The 20,043-nt window shown below is 37.2% G+C and overlaps 2 protein-coding genes across 2 annotated transcripts; one reads left to right on the top strand and one right to left on the bottom strand.

The window, feature by feature from the left end:
* Positions 1–510: 510 nt before the first annotated feature.
* Positions 511–8,295, top strand: LOC110046441 (serine/threonine-protein phosphatase PP1-gamma catalytic subunit A). Its single transcript, XM_020752137.2, has 8 exons — positions 511–723; positions 808–939; positions 1,042–1,272; positions 1,464–1,568; positions 1,733–1,804; positions 3,226–3,377; positions 5,194–5,328; positions 5,906–8,295. Exons 1-8 carry the CDS (start codon positions 669–671, stop codon positions 6,008–6,010), a joined length of 987 nt encoding a protein of 328 aa, XP_020607796.1. The 5' UTR covers positions 511–668; the 3' UTR covers positions 6,011–8,295.
* Positions 8,296–9,782: 1,487 nt separating this feature from the next.
* On the bottom strand, positions 9,783–20,030 carry LOC110046462 (uncharacterized). The gene is made up of 12 exons (XM_020752159.2): positions 19,886–20,030; positions 19,405–19,791; positions 17,923–18,060; positions 17,674–17,747; positions 17,045–17,125; positions 16,402–16,626; positions 15,921–15,996; positions 15,217–15,363; positions 14,661–14,820; positions 13,523–14,234; positions 12,298–13,008; positions 9,783–11,184 (listed from the first exon to the last, which is right to left on the bottom strand). Exons 1-12 carry the CDS (start codon positions 19,902–19,904, stop codon positions 11,053–11,055), a joined length of 2,862 nt encoding a protein of 953 aa, XP_020607818.2. The 5' UTR covers positions 19,905–20,030; the 3' UTR covers positions 9,783–11,052.
* Positions 20,031–20,043: the final 13 nt, after the last annotated feature.

Genomic DNA, 20,043 nt, shown 5'->3' with positions numbered 1-20,043 from the left:
TGGACGAGCGAATGTACGTTGTAAAATATAAAGGAGACTTTGTTGATTCACGATTTACTGAATGAAAACATAGGCAGTGAGGAACTTTTTCTCTACTAACTTGGTCTGGAAAGCTTGTATGAGAATTTATAATTTCATGTTTCTAATAGGGTACTAGTATTTTATTTTACCTTTAATTTTGTTGTTGTTGTTGTTGTAATTTTGCTTGGCGGTAGTTTCTGAAGCGCTGTTGCATACGAAAAGTCAACGGGTTTGAAACTCATTTTTACGACACACGTTGATTTGTCATGTTTGTCACCGTATTGTGCCTTTTATTCCTTACAATTTCACTTTGTAGTGTGCTGGTACGGTGGCTAAATGACGGAACTCTGTTTTTACTCATTTCAAGAGCAGTATGCTTTCAAGATTTGGAATCGCTGTTCTTTATTCTGGATTATTCCCTGAGTCCAGCCCAGAATTTTCTATCTTGCATAATCAATGCCCTATCAACACCGGCTTTGACGTCATAGGCTCGAGAAACCGCCAGCGGAGTCTCTTTCAGGGCGCCATCTTATATCGAAGAGTGTTTAGTTAGTAGAATCTTTAACCATCGAACCTGCCATCCACTCTCTAACAAAATAGTTCTGGCTATATTAGTTATATTAAACGTAAAAGAAACTTTATAGGTTATGGCCGATGGTGAAAAGCTCAATGTTGACAGCATTATAGCTCGGCTTTTGGAAGGTTGGTTTCCTCGATTCAGATGCCTACGGTACGGTATTCAGACCTAATATTTGCATGAGTTTGAAATTATCTCTTGCCTTTCAGTTCGAGGTTCAAGACCAGGAAAGAATGTACAACTTACAGAGGCAGAAATTCGAGGGCTATGTTTAAAATCGCGAGAAATTTTTTTAAGCCAACCGATCCTTCTGGAACTGGAAGCTCCGCTCAAAATCTGCGGTGAGTAAACGCGGTGTCGTTGATGTAATTTTTTACGCCCAAATTGAGTGCACTTTTGTTCGATTTAAAGATAATTTAACGTTAATTTTTCATCTCTTACAGGCGACATTCATGGGCAATACTATGATCTTCTCAGATTATTCGAGTATGGCGGTTTTCCACCAGAATCGAACTACCTGTTCTTGGGAGATTATGTAGATCGAGGAAAACAGTCACTGGAGACGATATGCTTGCTTTTAGCATATAAAATCAAGTATCCAGAAAACTTCTTCCTTTTACGAGGAAATCACGAGTGTGCTAGTATTAACCGAATTTATGGCTTTTATGACGAATGTAAGTAAACAGTTTCAAATTGTCAAATGGGCTGTGTCTCATTATTGCATCGTTAATTTTATACTTTTTCGAGTTGCTGCAGATTCAAACTTGTCGTTGCAAACACATTAAGTTGCTAAAATGCCAAACTTTCGCCTGGAGCGTGTATTTTTTGATTCATAATGTACTTTCTTGTTTGTTAATCTATCAAGGTAAAAGAAGGTACAATATAAAGTTATGGAAAACATTCACCGACTGCTTCAACTGTCTTCCTGTAGCAGCTATCTTGGACGAGAAAATATTTTGCTGCCATGGAGGTAAGGAGATTCCGCTAAAGCTAGTAAGCTTAACTGAACAACTAATCAAGAATGAAAATGGTTCTTGTTGTTTGTTTGAATAATACTTCAAATCGAGAGCGTGCGAGCTCGTGTGTAATAGTGAAAATAGGATTTCGAAACTTTTCTGTTGATTCGATTCACAGGTTTGTCGCCTGATTTGCAATCCATGGAACAGATTCGCCGAATTATGCGGCCCACTGATGTTCCTGACCAAGGTAAAGCCAAATAAAATATGACATTTCTAGCGTTGTGTTGAGGTGAACGTTTGTCTTGAAGTTTCGGTATCCTTATAGATTGATATTTTTGAAAATGAAGCTTTTATTGTGAGTGGTTTTGAACGGAAAGACAGGAAAATTCAGGTAATTGTTTAATTATGTGCACGGAGTTCAACCGTGAAAAAGGACTTGTAATTTACATTCAAGCGAAATTACGGGGATAGCAAATGAGAAATAGATGTCAAACGGACTCGGTAGTTGTGTAATTATGTCTTCAAGAGTGCAGTTTGTTCCGATTCGACTTTACTCTGTCTTAAATGCATTTAAATTATTAATGAGCAAGTTGATTCGGCGAAGGTATCTTTTGCCTGAAGTTAAAAGTATAGGGGAAAAAAAGCAAAAATAACGTTTCTGCAGCTTTTCGAAAAGAAGTGTTAAAGGAAAAGTGATGGTAGTGAAAGAGTTTTATTTGAGATGAAAGTGATGTCAATTCGTTTATTATGTGTCAAATCATTTCTTGTGTCCAGTTCGGAATGTTTGTGTCGTAGTTGTCTGTTAAATTTATTTGAAACACACAAGCGGTGTTGACTGAGCCCTCAAAAACGAATGCAATCTTATGCTCTCACGCGGAAGCATTTTTCTCACAAATTTAAAGTATATTTATTTAAAAGTTCCTTTTGAGATAGAATATTGCTTGAACCATAAGTCTGGTAATAATTCACCCTGTGTTCCCTTTATGCCTTGTTCAAGCACTTTCCAATGGTGTAAGGACAGTCCAACTTTCTGTTTCAGTGTGATGCTGATCAGTGGGTTCACGCTGACCAGGATCAAAATAGTTCTTTTATAAGGCTGCATTTCTGCGTGGAATAAAGAAAAACACTTCTCAAACACTTCTGTGTTCCCTTTATGCCTTGTTCAAGCACTTTCCGACGGTGTAAGGACAGTCCAACTTTCTGTTTCAGTGTGACGCTGATCAGTGGGTTCACACTGACCAGGATCAAAATAGTTCTTTTATAAGGTTGCATTTCTGTGTGGAATAAACAAAAACACATCTCAAACACTTCTGTTTTTTCAAAATTTTGTTATTTAAACGGACTACATTGGTATGTGCAATGAATCAACACGAGTATTGTCTTCATATATTTTTCAGTAGAGCATACCCCCACCTCCTCTTAGTGAGGTGAAATCTTAACAGCTATGCTGTCTATTCACTCTTTTGCAAGAAATTAACTTGGGAACTCTGTGGTTAATTGGATTGTCAAGTCTTTGCCTCACTGGAATTATTAAAATAAAACTGGATTAGCTACTAAAATGTTTTTGAACAATGTAACAGTGAGTAACATAAAAATAGTTGTTGGCATTCATGAAATTTTCAGGTACATTGTATAATCTCAAGTACAATTTTTGAATGTTTTTTTTAGGATTACTCTGTGACTTGTTGTGGTCAGATCCCGATAAAGATGTCCAGGGATGGGGAGAAAATGACAGGGGGGTGTCCTTTACCTTTGGCCCAGATATTGTGTCTAAATTTCTTGCCAAGCACGACCTGGATCTTATCTGTAGAGCTCATCAGGTAAATAGTACACCTGTTATTGTATGTTGTGCCATTATTATCTTGGGGTATGACTGGTTGTTTAATGTATCTAGTCGCATATGAGGCTGTGAATCAAAGTGCCAGCTAATGCTGATGTCAGCCTTGTTGTTTTACAAGATAGATTTTTTCACTCCTTTTGGTGTTAGCTGGGAAGTATAGTAAAGTGTTTGACTTGAAAAAAAAAAAATTAAAGTCAAACTTGGGAAAAACTGGCCCACCCTCCTGATTTCACCTTATCCCCCTTAACCCATTGACTCCTGTGCTGCCTGTAACCAGCCATGACAAGCCTTGGCCTCTGTTCCACTTCTGAGGTCATCATCTTTGACCAAAATTGGCATCATCTATCATCTATGCTCAACTTCTGTAGGAGGAAAAGATCTTTCCAATGATACCCAGATCAGAGTGATCGGCTCAGTGGATCCTGAAATATGCATGAAAATGCTAAAAAAGTTGAGTGAAAAACTCGGAGCAAAATTTCCTGCGACTATATGTAGCTACTCCACAGTAATAATAATTATTGCTTGTCTTGATGCTTTCTCAGAATTTTTTGAACTGGAAGCAAGCCCAGTAGAAGGTCAATCACTGCAGCAAAAAGAAAAGAAAAGGAGAAATATCAAAGGCGAAAAAAAAAGCAAAAAAATCAAAAAGCCTAAAGATGTAGGTCACTTTCTTGTCCAAAAATTGATTTCTGCGCATGCCCGATCAAAAATGTTGTAAAACACGATGCTGGTGGAAAGAAAGGCATGCTGTCTTGTTGCAAGTGCCTTTTTGAGCAGATTGGAGCCAATTTGGCCCATATCCAGCCTGAAAATCTCCAAAATGTCCAAAAAATGCATTTTTGGCAAAAAGCTCCGAGAGTCAATGGGTTAACAGTCTAGGACTTGTTGCTTTGTGGGTTAATTGATCAACAAAAGGCAAATTCACCTGTAATATCAATGGTCCAGCCAGCACACTCACCTGTGAAAGGTGTTATGGGTTACAGCTGTTAATGGCAGCTGTGGCTACATTCTAGGGAGACAAAGTGGTTAACTCAATAAGTTTTGAAAGTGAAGAATGATCATCGCAGTAAATTTTCCAATTTAAGCAATTAGAAAGAAGAAGCCTGAAAAAAATCAGGGCTTCAACGGGATTCGAACCCGTGACCTCCACGATACCGGTACGATGCTCTACCAACTGAGCTATGAAGCCACACATTGGGAGCGAGGTCAATTAACTGAGTTCGTATCTTCCCGTGAGGAGTGAAATGATGTAAAGTATATGTGAAATAATTCATATTCAAACTGCGGTTGTAGATAAAAGTGAAGAATGATCTACAACCGCAGTTCGAATATGAATTATTTCACATATACTTTACATCATTTCACTCCTCACGGGAAGATACGAACTCAATTAATTGACCTCGCTCCCAATGTGTGGCTTCATAGCTCAGTTGGTAGAGCATCGTACCGGTATCGTGGAGGTCACGGGTTCGAATCCCATTGAAGCCCTGATTTTTTTTTTTTTCAGGCTTCTTCTTTCTAATTGCTTAAATTGGAAAATTTACTGTGATGATCATTCTTCACTTTCATCTACAACCGCAGTTCGAATATGAATTATTTCATATATACTTTACATCAATAAGTTTTCATAACTATACATTAGTTGGAATTTAAATTAGCCACAAATTTGGTTGGATAATGTCCAATGACTGACTGTTATTTCCAGCACTACGTTCTGTTCTGTATTCTTTAGCTCACATCAGCTTATAATGTCTACTGTATCTCACAAATGTGTCATCTGTTTTGTCTAAATACAGGTTGTAGAAGATGGATATGAGTTCTTTGCTAAGCGGCAGTTAGTGACTTTATTCTCTGCTCCTAACTACTGTGGAGAGTTTGATAATGCTGGTGCCATGATGAGTGTGGATGAAACCCTTATGTGTTCCTTTCAGGTTAGGACTTCTTGATATCAGGAACAAAATTTTCTATAGAGTAGTCACTTCGTATTTCTTGCATTGTTTCTTGCATAAGCATGTACCAGTGATAGATTATTTGAATAGTAATTAGTTATTAAGCTTATTCATATACTTTGTATTTGATTTCATTCTGAAAGTAACCTGCCAAAATGATTTCATGTAATTTTGTGTTAGTGGTTGTGACCTGCATTCTTTTGTCGCATTGAAATTCCAGTGAAAGGTAAAAATTCCTACTCCACTAAGTTAACCCCATGTATAGTTATGTCATTTGCTTATTAATCCCATATTACCACTGACAGTAACTGACATGCCTATGTAGGCTCATCACTCAACATTACAAGTCAGGCTTACTTGAGATTTATAAGTAATATTCATCGACTAACATCTGCGTCCAATTTAGATGAAAGCAACATGGAAAGATCATTATTTTATGACAGGGAATTAAATTATTTTGCTCAACCTCTTCTTAGAACAAGTTTCATTCTGCACTTAAACAGGAAAGCATTCCCTTGCAGCATTCAATTATGTACAATGTTGAATGTTTTATCCACAGATTCTAAAACCTGCTGACAAGAAAAAATTCCCTTATGGTGGTTTGAACTCTGGCCGTCCAGTTACACCACCACGTGGCCAACAAGGAAAGGGGAAGAAAAAATGATATTTGTGTTTGATATCATCTTTGGTTTGGACTGTAATATAATACATTGTCGTACAATTTAGTTATTTTGTAGAGTAGATTGGATAGAACTGAAGATTATTACACACTCCAGTTGTCATATTCTACAGAAAAAAATATGACATAAATTGTCTTTGAAATTTTTTTACTATATTTTATGCATACAAGTATGTTAATTTGTTGATCACATACATGTACTTGCTTTTGTTGTATCTCTTCTTTCCTCTGTTATCAATCATATTGCATACAAATGTACATTTTGTCATTCACATTAAAGATGTTGCAAAGCCTAGATGCAGAAAATGTGTTCAACATTTATGCATTTAAGCAACTGATGCAATAGGAGATTTTGTGTAGGAGGCAGTGACAGTATTTCTGGCTAGCCTTGATCACTTTGCTTTTCATGTTATGTTGGCTACAAGGAGGGGGAAAAAGCAAAACAACACAGACTACCATACTACTCGCAAAAAAGCCACAACAATAATTGTGACTCATTAAGAAGCTTTTTGAAAAAGGCATATTAATAATGTACCTTTCTGGTATCTAAAAACAATGGTAGCAACCACCAAAAAGAAGTTGAATTGTTAACACCCCTTTTACAGTGTGAGATTCAAGTAGCTGCATACTGGGCACAGCCTCTTTTAAAAAATACTGCTTTAGATCTAATGTTCTTTGAATGAGTGCCTTGTTGCTGTTCACTAGTATGAGGCTTATTTAAGGGTAGCACTTGTCAAAATTTTTGTAGTTATGAGTGCTGCTTACTTGAGGGTGTCTTGTTGAGGACAAATATGGTAGTCAAAACAGTCCAGAAATACAAGCCCTGCTGACTAAGTCAAATATTATCAACAGATATAGGACTTTCATATCGCACTGTTATGGAATGTTGTATTCTTAGTCAGTGTCCACCCCTCTTGAATACATGAAGGAAGCCACACTAAACTGAAGGTTATCCACTGCAAGAAACAAAATCATCAGTGTAAAATAATGACAAGGGAATTTGTACTATCTTTTGTAATAAAGTACAAGATAGATTTGGGGGTCATGGTGGGGAAGGATCTAGTTATTAGTTTCTTTTTTATTGTACACTATATAGTTGTGTGGAATTTGAAGTCATTTCATAAGCATTATTTGACCAGTGTATAGACAGCCTGTGTTACAGCTGCACCCATGAAACAGTAAAAGAACAATAATGGAGAGAGAGTCTGTTTGATCCTTTTGATTATTAGTGTTCCTTACATACATTAGCCATGCATCAACAGTGTGATACTCCCAGATAACAAAGGAACTTGCACTTGCCCTCTGCACTTGACCTTTGTGCGAGGCAGTAAAAGACCTTTGAAACTTCTTGGAAAAAGTTTTTGGCCATAAAATGCCATTTATCTGGCTTTAACTTCAAAAATCAAAATCTTACAAAAGTGTAACAAATTAGCGAACTGTGGAGATACTTATCAGCACAACCGATAAAGCTGAGTTCAACATTTTTCTTTCAATTTTTCTTTCAATTTTTTGTTCAGGAAGGGTAGCTGTAACACAGGCCAATGTTTTTAACACTCAAATCTGAATCTAATTAGTTCTTACATTTTTGTGATGCTATTTTGCAATTTACTGACTAGCCAGTGCAACCCAGATGTAATTATCTTGAGGGCTTCTCATTTCAGTATGCACAGCATTAAATCTCCATTGGCAATTTCTTTCTTACCATGGAAATATATTATTTGTTGCAAATTGTACTATACAGCTGTGATATTAATTGTGAAAGAGTTAACTGAACCTTGACACATGTACTTTTTTTAGAACGTCTTCTAGTTGGGAAGTTACTAGCATCCTTTACCTAACATTTTTTGTATGCCACTCCCTGAAAAAGAAGCAGAATGAAGAGTCCTTGTTACAAGATTGATTTTACACTCATGTTCACTACAAGTCTGTTCATGTTGCTTATGTTGGGTGAAAAGACATAGACAATTTTCCTTTGTTACCTTCAACATTGTTTACATCTGGGTTGCACTGTCATATTTTAAGTTGCCCTGTTGATGTCTTACACTGAATATTCTATGAGATTTGACTTTCCTCTCATCAACAGCTCATTCCTGTGTAGTATATGCAATAAGTTTTTCACTTTGATGAGAGCAACAATAATAATATAACCATAATAACAATAACATTTAAATTCAATGAGTCCATTTTCATTCTGTGACAAATCATGTAAGATTAATTGCTAGTTAATTTTGGTCTGTACATATAAAGAAAGAAAATTTGTATCGATTGCATTGCACTTGTTGTTCACTGCTTAGCTGGTGTCCGTCTAGTGACCTGTGAAGCTGTCATGTTCCCCTTGCTGATTACTGCAGAGCCAACTAAGACTTTTTGAGAGGAAATTTGCCGATAGAGCATTTTCACTTGAGTGTTGAAAGTAATTTGGTTTTGCTTAGGTTTAGCAATACTATGAAAAGAACAGTTGTTGGTGACTGATGCTGAAGTCATCATAAACTGAAGTGTCATGCGATGTTGACCATTCCTGGCATCTTGCAAATGACCTGTTCACAACATATATACTAAACCAATCAAGGGACCTCAAACAGAGCAACTGAATTTGACTGACATTAGAGGGTACAAAACATACTAGAACTGACCAATGACTGTTGACAAACTTTACATCAGTCTTCTAAACCATCATGACTAAACTGACTAGTGAGTGTTGACAGAGCAGACTCACAACACCACTGACTGACAAACACTTCTTGACAACAGTTACCCAAATGCAGTCAATCTTGCTATTATAGCTCTGTAAGTCCTTCCATCCCCTCCACCCCTGGCATTTGTTGTGGACTTATATTTTTTTTGAAAATATGTTACAAGTGCCCCATGGTGGAACTAGAATGTTGGTTCAAATCCCCACAGAGGAGCTTTGGGAAGACTGCAAATGCTAAATCCACGGGACAAGGTCAAAATTCAATTTTCCTGAAATTGTGATGATGGAAGCAATATTGATCACAGATAAATGGATGTTAATATCCTTAACCATGGTTTTTGGAGGTAATGCACCTCCCGAAAGTGACAAGAGTTACAAATAATACAACAACCAGCATTCAGATGTTGTTTATGCTGCTTTATGCTCTGGTTTGAAACATGCAGGACTCCAAAGTTCATTCACTCAGTTTTGATGTTTTGCATAGAAGGCATTCAGGAAATTTAAAAATAAACAATGAAAGACGTACATATTTTAAAAACTGAAATATAAGATTGCCTTTGACAATCCCCGATCTCCAGGCAGTCCTGTTTTAGCAAATGCCCTACCCTGGGGTGCACCACAGATGCCAGGAGAGACGGGTAGGAGCTTGCAATTGTCAGAGACTTTAACTGATTAGGACTCTGAGGCAAATATCTTTGACATTTTGGAGGTTTGAATATGTTTAGGTTCTGCCACTGTTGTTAGTACTGATACACAATACTGTTCCCATTGCTACAGTTGTTTTTATTATACCCCAACTGAAGTAGAAATATTATTATTCTGGTCAGGGACTTGTATCAGCACAATGGTTAGGAAATGTGTCAGATGCTGATGACTGATTTCTACTGATAATGCGTGGATTTAACAAGGTACAAATAAAAGAGAAACATCTATTTTGATGAATTGTCCAGCTTTTAAAGATCTTTCAACAATTAAAAAAAAAAAAGTTAAAACACACTGGTAAAAAGGAAGTGACTGAATTTGAAACCTACATTACTGAGTTATTGTTGTACCACATACAGGACATAGCAGAAGTCACAGACTGTTTATTTCCAGTTGCAGGGATGACAAAACACCTAGTGACTGAGCATCAGTTACCTCAATGCTTCATAAATTAATATGTATGTGTGACAGTGATAATATTTATAAAATAACAATAATTTCGATGCTAATAGGAATCAAAGATAAATTATTATTACTACAGGTAACTCCTACGACAACTTATGATATTTTGCCATCAAAGAGAAGAGATCCTTTCACAATAAATATAGTTTAAACTACCTTTAAATAAATTTCATAAAACAGTCACAAAATTTATTATAAATAACTAGTAAATAAGCCTGGGGGGGGGGGGGGGGGGAAACTCCCTATAATGGCCTGTACGGAGACGCTCAGCCCAAAAGGGGTACCTCTTACAGGCTTCAGGCGTATAAAAGGGCAGAGGAATGTGTCAGTTTAGGTATTTAAAGGGACCCTAATAAAAATATTTTGAAAAGACCCACCTTGTGGCTGTATCATTTAATTTGTTAAGCATAACATCATTAACTTCATTTCAAGGGTTTAAAAAGCAATGTAGTGTTCTTAAGGGGTACCTTCTTTCAATAAAAGGTATATGAAAGGGGTGCATTTTCTGTCAAAATGGTATACAAAAGGGTAAGGGGTTGGACCTTGGGGCAGAGCCTCCCCATATAAACCTTTGTAGAGTAAACCCCCACCCCCAGGTAAATAAGTAACTACATAAAGCAGTGTTTTACATCTACTACATCCACTGACACCCACTCACTGGGGACATGCAAGTTTCCACTAAATATGTTACGGAAAATTATATTCTAAAATACAACTATTATTAATTATTACAAACTATAATATTAATTATAGCTAACATGCACTAAATGTCTAACATGTTTCTTTTTACATTTGAATAACTGTGAGATGATTTAAAATGCTCAGCTGAAAGTATTTATTGTGGACACCTTTAATGATAGGTGTAGTGGACGTAAGATATTGTTAGTTAGTTACTCTGTTCATAGCTTATAGTTCTTCTCTCAATATCACAAGAACCAAGCAAGATTTGGAGCACACAATGTGTTTCACTGAGGAGCAGAAAATATTATTGACAGACAATACCCCAGACAGGTTAGTGTACCATCAACAAATCACAACAAAGCAATCATGATTTCTAAAAACTGGCAAACATGTTTTGTATCGTCCAAGCTCAAGTGTCTCCATGGCCTTTCATGGAAAGAACTTAATACATAAAACAATCAGATGAATGCAATTCTTTCAAGGCTTCTAATCACCGCTGGGGTGGATGAGGAATTGGTCCATGAAGAGCTTGGATGTGCTGTCCTGGAGGTCCATGGGACATTATTCCACCTACATTCTTGCCTGTCCAGGACTCCATTTTGGGACCTCTACCTATTATGTCCTATAATAAAAAAACAAAATTACCGTGTATTTATTCACTTATACAAGGCGCACTCGGTTATAAGACGCACCCTAAACTTTCGAAGACAATTGTGACAAGTAAGCAAAATGAAAATTTCACCTAAATACCCTGTTATAAAGGCGCACCCAGAATTACGGGAAATTTTGTTGACCATGTTCGCTGTACTTACAACAATTTGCTTCCAAAAGTTACTAATTACGGTGCTTTCAGTCTCAAAAAAAAAGCGAAAAAGTCACACATTAGAAACAATAGCAAAGAAGTCAGACATGGACAATAACATAAAAGTCCCACTTTTTAATTCACTCAAGTCATCCTTCTGAGGAAACAGTGTCTTAAGTTATGAATACTAATTGATCCATTTTTACGTTTATAAACAATACTAATCAAATCACGGGAATACATTTACTAAGTGAAAAAGTTATGCACATTGTTAATTCAAAATCCATTGGCAGATGGTCACACGTTTGGAATGGCTTTTAGATTTTAAGTACTGAAAGTTTTAATATTTCTCAACAACCTTCTCACATTCATGCAAGGCTAAAGAATAAACTACCTAGAAAGTATTTGTTATGACCTGTATGTTCCTTTAACAAAATTACACTTTAGAGCTTACCACACCCTTTGTTATCAAATATGACAAAGTCATGATACTAAAACAATTATTTGAATGTATTAAAATACAAACATTAAACACCAGCAATACCGTAATTATTATCAAATTAATGATGAATTTAACATGACATTTGACGGCTGCAATTATGTTAGTAGCATCTTAACTGCTAAACAAAAAAAAATTATTTAAGGCCCTGAGTATTGTGAGCAACATTTTTCTGGCACCTTGTTGTGCTAATAGTATTGCAGTACATGTTGAAAAGTGTGTTTTGTGTTTATTACTAAATTGATTTTGTATGTAACAGTAACAAGGTGGGAGAGGTATACATGAGGTTAAGGTTATGTTGCAAACCTTTTCAACTTGTGAATTGTTGTGGAATGAATTGCAAGAACGTGTTGGCCACCTTACATTAAGGGCTTGATGAGTGATTGAAATAATGACTTTTAGAATTTAAAGCTATTTTAATGATTGCCACTCACAATGTTTTTGAGAAGTGCTTGGCCATTAGCATGTGCCAGGGGTCCATGAGATGGACCAGGTGGGCCATAATTCATCTCCCTGTCATGCACCCCTACTTCTATAGGACCTCTAAAGAGGTTGCCTTGGCTGCCAATCATGGAACTAGAAGGGCATGGTTGAAGTGATTGATTTGTTGTAATATCACGAGGACTACGAGGTGGTTCAGGAGTTCTAGGTCTTTCAAATGCACCTTCATTACGATCAAGAACTTCCCCATGATGTGAATAACCTTTAGAGTACTCTGCATGTCTTCCCATTCCACGGCTTGATGAAGGTAGCTCTGGAGGAGCTTGTCTAAGGGGACCCAGGCTACCATGCTCCCAAGGAGCTGGTTTTATACCACGAGGATCCAAAACACCAAGTTTAGCAATACCAGGAGGCCCCAAACCAGGAGGGCTGAGAGGGGGCACAATTCCTCTTGGCGGTGGAAGAGGTGACGACATTTCAGACCCTGTTGGTCCCTTCTGTTTTTTCTTTTTAGCTTTGTCTTTCTTCTTCTTAGATGGTACAGCAAGGTTCTCTTGATTATACTCCCCAGTGTTATCAGTATTAATGTAGTTGTTTTCCATCTGTAACTGTACCAGTTTCGTTGGGTATTTTGGGGGTGGAGGAATTTCTTGAGCAAGTTGTCTTGATCGTTGATTTGTACTCTTGTGAGATTCCGGTATGGTCTATCAAAACAATCCAGAAACGGTAATATGAGAGAGTGATAATAACAATACATTGTGAAAACAGAGGGAAATAAATAGATCAGCATAACTGTAGCAATAATACTTATTCTTAAGCAGCAAATTACTGAAAAATTGGGCTATCAAATCCCGAAGAACCTTTGTACACAGGATGCCTGACAGAGGGGTGGGGTAGGGGATGCAATGACATGGTACAGTATTAATAATCAAAGGACTGAGAATGATGATGATGATGACGATGATGTTACCATTGTTGATATTGATGATAATGATGACGTTTTTAGCTTTTATTACTTTTGTATTTTAGACATTTAATGTTATTCTATTTTTTGAGGACCCTCCTGAAAACCACCTCAAGGCGATTGGAGGCCTCCTCTTAAAATATTAGTTTATGATGATGATGATGATGATGATGATGATGATGAAATATTGATAGACAGAGAGTTGAATTCTGTTCTAACAGACATTCACTGATCAACTTCAACTGTCCTAATACCTGAGCTTGTGAATCCATAACTTCTCCCCTCCTCTGCTTTTGTTTGTTGCTTTCATCCGGGTAATCTATAAAGTCCTCATCATGGACTACTTCCTCATTGTCACTGCCAAGGCTTGAGACACTAAGAGCACCACTAACACTGCAGTTATCAGCATTATCTGCCTCACTATGTATACTTGATGCACTTCCATGTCCCTGCTGCAAACCTACACTGGAATATTCCAAGTTTTCCTCACAGTCAATGCCAATGTCACCATCTTCCACGTCAATAACTTCCTCCTGTTGATCTTCCATATCAAGATTACTTACCACGACTAGTATGTTACCATCTTCAGTCCTCAGATCAAAACTTGGAGCTTGATCTACAGAGTGTCTGGAATCACTACTTTCATTACGAATCCCACTCTGTCTTGTTAGTGTACTCTGTCGTCTGTTTGCATTTGAAGACCTGTTCTGTTCGTCCCCCTTATCTGAAATGTTTGCATTTATTGTGCCGCCTTTTGAGTAATGTTCTCTGTTTTGAGAACTTTGCTCATCTTCCACTTGTCCTGACCCACCTTGTACATCAAATCCATGGAGCTCTGACACATCACAGTTCTGATCATGGAAAGATGCTCTGTGTTGTTGGTCATCTGTTGTTGCTTTAACAGCTTCAATTGTCAGAGCAGATGGTTGTGGTCTTGAAGTATCAGTTTGGTCATGATCATCTTGTCTGTTAAAGAAAAAGGTTGTTCTTTACATCAGTGTTATTGCTACAACCATGGTTATTACTTCAGTTAATAAACTTTAAAACATAACTTTCACCATTTTAAACAATCATTGCTACTTATTATAAATTATATCAAAATTGCTGTGTTGTTTAACAGAAAGAACATCTCTTCTACATTGGTTAACCTCTCAAAGATTGCAGCTACAAAAATATGTTAAAAAAATTTGTGACTTTCTTTCAGAAGTCACCAATCTGAATCCTGACATAAGTGCCTAAGTTCATAATATTTACTGTTCACATGGATTAGCATTTTATCGATTTTAATTTATTATAATTTCTTTATTCACTACATGGGAGCTTTACATGACTGTGGTAAAACAATAAAATTTGCAAGTAAAATAACCTTTGCACACAGCCTTCATAGTTTACCTTTCCATATTGCAAGGTGTAGATACAAATGCATTCTTGGTTGTCTGATGTTCATTGCACTGTGTGTGGGCTCTGATCACCATTGCACAGTAGTTGAGATGTTTGTTATGGATGTAATCAACTGCAGTGGCACCAAAACAATCTTTCAACGAGAGGTCTCCTGAGACAAGAATTGTTAACTCATTCAGTCTATTCAGCTTCAACTCAAAGTCCAAATGAAATGAATATTGCATCATTTTTTGCTGTATAATTATTAGAATTCACTAAAAAAAATTAAATTGTCTGTTTTTGATTTCTATGAGGTGTTAAGATTCATCCTTTGGCCTCATCAACTATCACTTCCTAGAAACCTTGAGCTCATAATATTACTGTTAATTATTGAATAGCCTTGACCAATGCTACTACTTTTTGTATACTTGATTGTAAAATTAGCACTCGGTTTTGTTTAGTGAATGATTACAAATGATTCAGCTTCATTAACAAAGAGGCAGTTCATCTAATTGGAAATAAATGCCATACTTTAAGGACAAAAACTTGAATACATGGCTCCACAAACCTCCTCTATCAAGAAGGAAGTTCACCACTTCTCCTTGACCACAGATGGCAGCAAGATGAACTGGAGTTCTCTTTGAGTTGTCAGTATCCAGAAGGCCCTCTAAGTTTCCTCTGGCCTCAAGAACCATCTCACAAGCTGCTGTATTTCCTGTAAGTTAATTTCCCAACAGATCAGGCATCTCACCAAGAAGTGATACTGGTATTATAAGATGTAATTACTACTTTTAATAACACATATTGCACATATTTATCAGGCTTTTTATATTTGTTATATATTTTTATAAGTTAGAGAGGGCCCCGATTGATACCAGCCTAGTTCTCAGAGGGCCACCCTGCACAAATAACGATAGCTTGGCTTGAGCCGACAGTTATCACCAGGGAGGGCAGGGGACTTCCACATGAAAATCAAGGACTCTGGTCTCATTTAGGGTGTTGATGACAAAATGCAACTATTTTAAGCTGTCAAAGTATCTCTTAGGGTGCACTCGAAGAAATATTAACAGAAAAACCCTTATTTCCATTTTTAGGCTCGATTTCTGCCAGTCTCTTGAGTCTGGTCTACTAGTGTAGGCTCCTTTCTTAAAAAGCGGCTGTTAATTGAGCCTATTCCATTTTTCTATTCCCGTACCATTGTTACCATCACTTGTCCATGAATACTAAGATTTAAAACTCATCAGAATGGCCACATGCTGGCTGTTTCCCTACCTTTCTCTGCTGCTGTATGTAGTACTGTTCTACCATCACTGTCCCTTAGAACTGCAGTCTGTGGTGTTAATAAGTCCTAAAGGTCAAATTGAAACACTTCAGATCAGTCACTAATAAAAACAAAAATCATAGATTTCTATTAAGATAGAATGAGACCTTTGTTCTTTAAAATGCTTCAATCTGTTTATCAGTCCGAACATTCAACAACTGTCAAAAGACAATTTGGCTTCAGATTTATTCATGATCGAGACAATAAAGTTTAACAGCATAGGTCAAGTCAAGTTGTTTAGTACATGTTTTGACAGTGAATATTATTTCTTATGGAGTATGATCTCACAATAATACTATGATGTGTGCTGCTTTGAAATACCTTTGGTTCAAATCTTTTAACAAATTAATTAACTCTACACCTTAGACTTGGCACAGCACCTTACCATGTACTGTTTGAGACTGAGTATACTAGCTTGTTTTTTCTAATCACCTCTAGGCACTGCAATGATCCCACTCCTTTGACAGCCCAGTGTATTACACACTGTCCATAACAATCAGTGTCTCTGAAGATTGCATCTTCCTCTGGGTCAATCCTAGACAGTGCTTTATGTAAAAACTGAAGATTTTGAAGCTGATCAAAGTAACATGCCCACATGGCTGGGGTCAAGCCCTCACTGTCTACAGCATTTAAGTTTCCCCCATCTTGAAGCAATAACTGCACAAGAAATACACAATGAGTATCACTGCGACTGCACATTTCAATCCACATGAAGTTTTTATTTCAGACATGTTGCACATTTCCATCTTAGATCTTAGATCTCCTGGTTCCACCCTGACCACCACCACCTGTCACTTGCTTGGAGTGGATTCAATATCATTGTGTGTTTTTTACAAAAAACACTTCACACTATCCAGAGCCAGTTCCTTCATACATTGGATATGAAAATGCATCTGCTTGTGGGTTGATAAAAAAAATAATGTTTGTATGTAGCTGTAGGGACCATGCATGAGTGTCCTCTTGTGAGAGGTGTCCATCAGGAACATTAGCAGAGATCCAACTCTATCTGACTTAAATGTTAGGTTCAGTTGTTTTAGCCAGAGAGTAAAATAAACACTGCATGTGATAACCTCACCTTAACATTATCCTCTGAAGTACTTGCTGCTGCCCAGTGAAGTGGTGTCCTTCCCATGTTGTCTTCAACATTCTGAGATGCCTGTGATAACGGAAAAGATACTGAGTACGTTCATTAATTCTGATGCAAGTCTAAACTTTAGGGTTTGCCAATTATTTTAAGCAATTCTGTAACATACAAACTGAATGGTCTTAAATTTAAAGGAAATTTTTAAGTAATCAAATTAATACTTGTCAACTTTCTCACAACTTAGGCATGAGACTCATCCCTCAGGGTCAGAAGCTTTCATCTCATGCTTACTTGATGCCTACTCTCAGTGCATAGCTGAGAAACTTTACGCAGCATGCAAGAAAAGAAAAGTCTGTGAAAAGTGACAGTACTGGTGCTTCCCCAAATTTTTAAATTTGAGAAGGGAAAAGTACATGCCACTTTGTTTTGTTCCAGAAACACATCCGGAGACTGGTGCATGGAAGTTATTCAGAAACTGCTTAGCAATCTTCAGAATGTCTTTGGAAATGTTTATACATGTATGTGCAAACATGGTCAGATTTTTCTTAAAACATCCCAGCATTTCCATGTATAAAAATTGAATAACGCAGATTGAACAAACAACAGACAGGCCACTATACCTTATAATGAAGCAGTAGAGTCAGGGCCCTCGTATTATTGACATGGGCAGCAACGTGTAGAGCTGTTGTGTTATCTATGTACAAACACAATTTATTAAAAAAGGAAAGAAAAGCAAATCAAAAAGAACTTTGTTGATATCCTACTACCTTCACCTTACAACACTTGGTCAGTAATCCATGCGACTGTATATATCCTAAAATATTTATCCTCATTATCAAATGAATGTATTACTCAGGCAAATTTCATACCATTTGCTTGGAGGTCCAGGTCACAACCAGCGGTAATAAGCATCTGCAGGCATTCTAAGTGGGCAGGTGTATTTCCATGGACACAGTACATTGCAGCATTGCGTCCCAAACCATCTACTTGCTGCACAACCTCTGGATCTGTAAAGACATGTCAGTAACATGTTCAATAGAAGCCAATCACTTTAACCAATAAAAATTAATTACCTAACACATGGTGGATATAACATATATGTACAACTGAAAAACATTATTCTATGGTAGCTTGGTTTCCCCACTTCTTCCATGGACAAACAAACCAATCAGAATTCGTCTTACAAGGAGCGGTAAACTACAGTATAATTCATTCCTACATCTCTTATGGCAAGCACTGTTGCATATTGGGTGATTCCGGAAAATATCCATACCTATACCATGGGCCGCTTTTTGGAATTCTGAGGGCAAGGGGGGTCCTTTGAACTGGAAATCCAAAGGCATGGGTGTACTTACAATTGGAGTCCCAAGGGCACGGGGGGTTTTCTAGAGGGGACAGACAAGAGTGTGACTACTGCGGAAAGCAAGACAGGAGACAAGCATCGATCGATCGTACTTGTTCGTGTTCATTTACTGTAGAAGAGTGATAAAAACTGGGCTATACATTGGTTTCCAGAGACCTTAAAGTTGATAAATTTCTTGTCAGAAAACCATTTGCAATAAACGCCGACCCACCAGGTTAGTTTATTATGCACCAGTAATACATATTCATAAAGAAACCGCTTTAATGGTGTCTGAACAAGTGAATATCATTGGTAATATCGAAGGTAAATTAAGCAGGATTTGCCGACGCATGTTCTAATTTCTATAGTAACCACACAACACAATTAAGATTTTTATTCCTTCAGTAGTTAAGTCGAAAACTAGTTGCAAACTTGCGACTGAAGAGGAGGAAGTTCAAGTCGCCGAACATTTTATAGTCACAAATGTATGTGGTCGTATCGGTCGTAATTTCAAGCCTTGAAGGCAGTTAGTTGGTAATCTTCTGGGAAGATGTAAAAGTGTAAAACCTCTTTCGTTGGAAGTCATAGGGAGTCAAAACAGGATTCTAGATGGTTGAAGAAAAAAACGGAAATCTGGAGGGGAGGGGGGTTAATGATTTTGGAATTTAGAGGGCATGGAGGGTACAGCATTTTGGAATCTCCAAAGGCAAGTGGGGTTAAAATGCTTATGCCACCCGTGGTAGGGTATGGATATTTTCTGGAATCACCCATTTAGCAGAAATGTATTATAAAATGTATTATAAAATTAATACACTTTTCAGGCTGTTAACCTTAAGATAACCTTTTGATCGCACAAATTTACTTTGAAGAGCAACAATATCAAGTGTTCGGTAAACATCAAGTTGATTATTACTTCACATTAAAAACAAATATTGTTAAGGAGATATGGACTTTAACTGATGGCGACATTCATGTAATTGACATTCACGTAACCTTTAACTAATTTTACCTTTATCTATGAGTTCTTTCAAAAGTTTCAAATCTGCCGATTTTGCAGCTTGCAACACCAGAGGGAGAGAAGAAAATTCGTTCGTTCCGAGGCTTGCTGATAGTCTAGGTGATTCTAAATTGTACCACTTCCATTCGAATTGATCAGGTGTTCCACAAGCAGGGGACACAGGGCTCACACCACCATTTAAAATAAGACTTCCGCTAAGAGATTTTCCATTTAATCTTGGTGACGCACCATTTGAAAGGCTTCTGCTCCGGAGCTTTTTGTAGTATTTTTGTAAGTAGAAAAGAACGAGATTCATGGAGTCCCGCAGTTCAGCAGTCGCCTCCTCGCACGAAAGTTTGCAGAGGAACTCCTGAATAAGTCCTGCTGTTTTTTGAAAATCTGCAAAATTTAAAAGTAACAGATATCAATCAAACTTATCTATAAACCAATTTGATTAAATTAACAAACCGTAATATAACAGGAAATACATTACCCCGCTTTTTTACAACCATCGTCGTTAATTATCGCTGGCACCTTGCAAAGGACGCGCGGGAAAGTTTTTTTGCTAAACTTGACTGATTGAGAAGAGCCATCATTCTTAGCCTACTTCTACTGCGATTATAAAGCATCTAAAAAAATCTTAGATAGTCT

Source organism: Orbicella faveolata, unplaced genomic scaffold, assembly GCF_042242905.1.
Source record: "Orbicella faveolata isolate gen_17 unplaced genomic scaffold, um_ofav_v1 contig_47, whole genome shotgun sequence".
In the NCBI taxonomy this organism is placed as follows: Eukaryota; Metazoa; Cnidaria; class Anthozoa; order Scleractinia; family Merulinidae; genus Orbicella; species Orbicella faveolata.
The sequence above is the reverse complement of the archived record's forward strand: the minus strand, read 5'-3'. Positions and strand labels throughout refer to the sequence as shown.

Coding starts and splice junctions, on each gene's coding strand:
- LOC110046441 (XM_020752137.2), top strand. CDS start 669: ATGGCCGATGGTGAAAAGCTCAATGTTGACAGCATTATAGCTCGGCTT. Junction 1,805..3,225: donor CACTGATGTTCCTGACCAAG/GTAAAGCCAAAT, acceptor TGTTTTTTTTAG/GATTACTCTGTGACTTGTTG. Junction 3,378..5,193: donor TTATCTGTAGAGCTCATCAG/GTAAATAGTACA, acceptor GTCTAAATACAG/GTTGTAGAAGATGGATATGA.
- LOC110046462 (XM_020752159.2), bottom strand. Junction 17,748..17,922: donor CCTGGACCTCCAAGCAAATG/GTATGAAATTTG, acceptor GTTTGTACATAG/ATAACACAACAGCTCTACAC. Junction 13,009..13,522: donor TTATGGATTCACAAGCTCAG/GTATTAGGACAG, acceptor TTGTTTTGATAG/ACCATACCGGAATCTCACAA.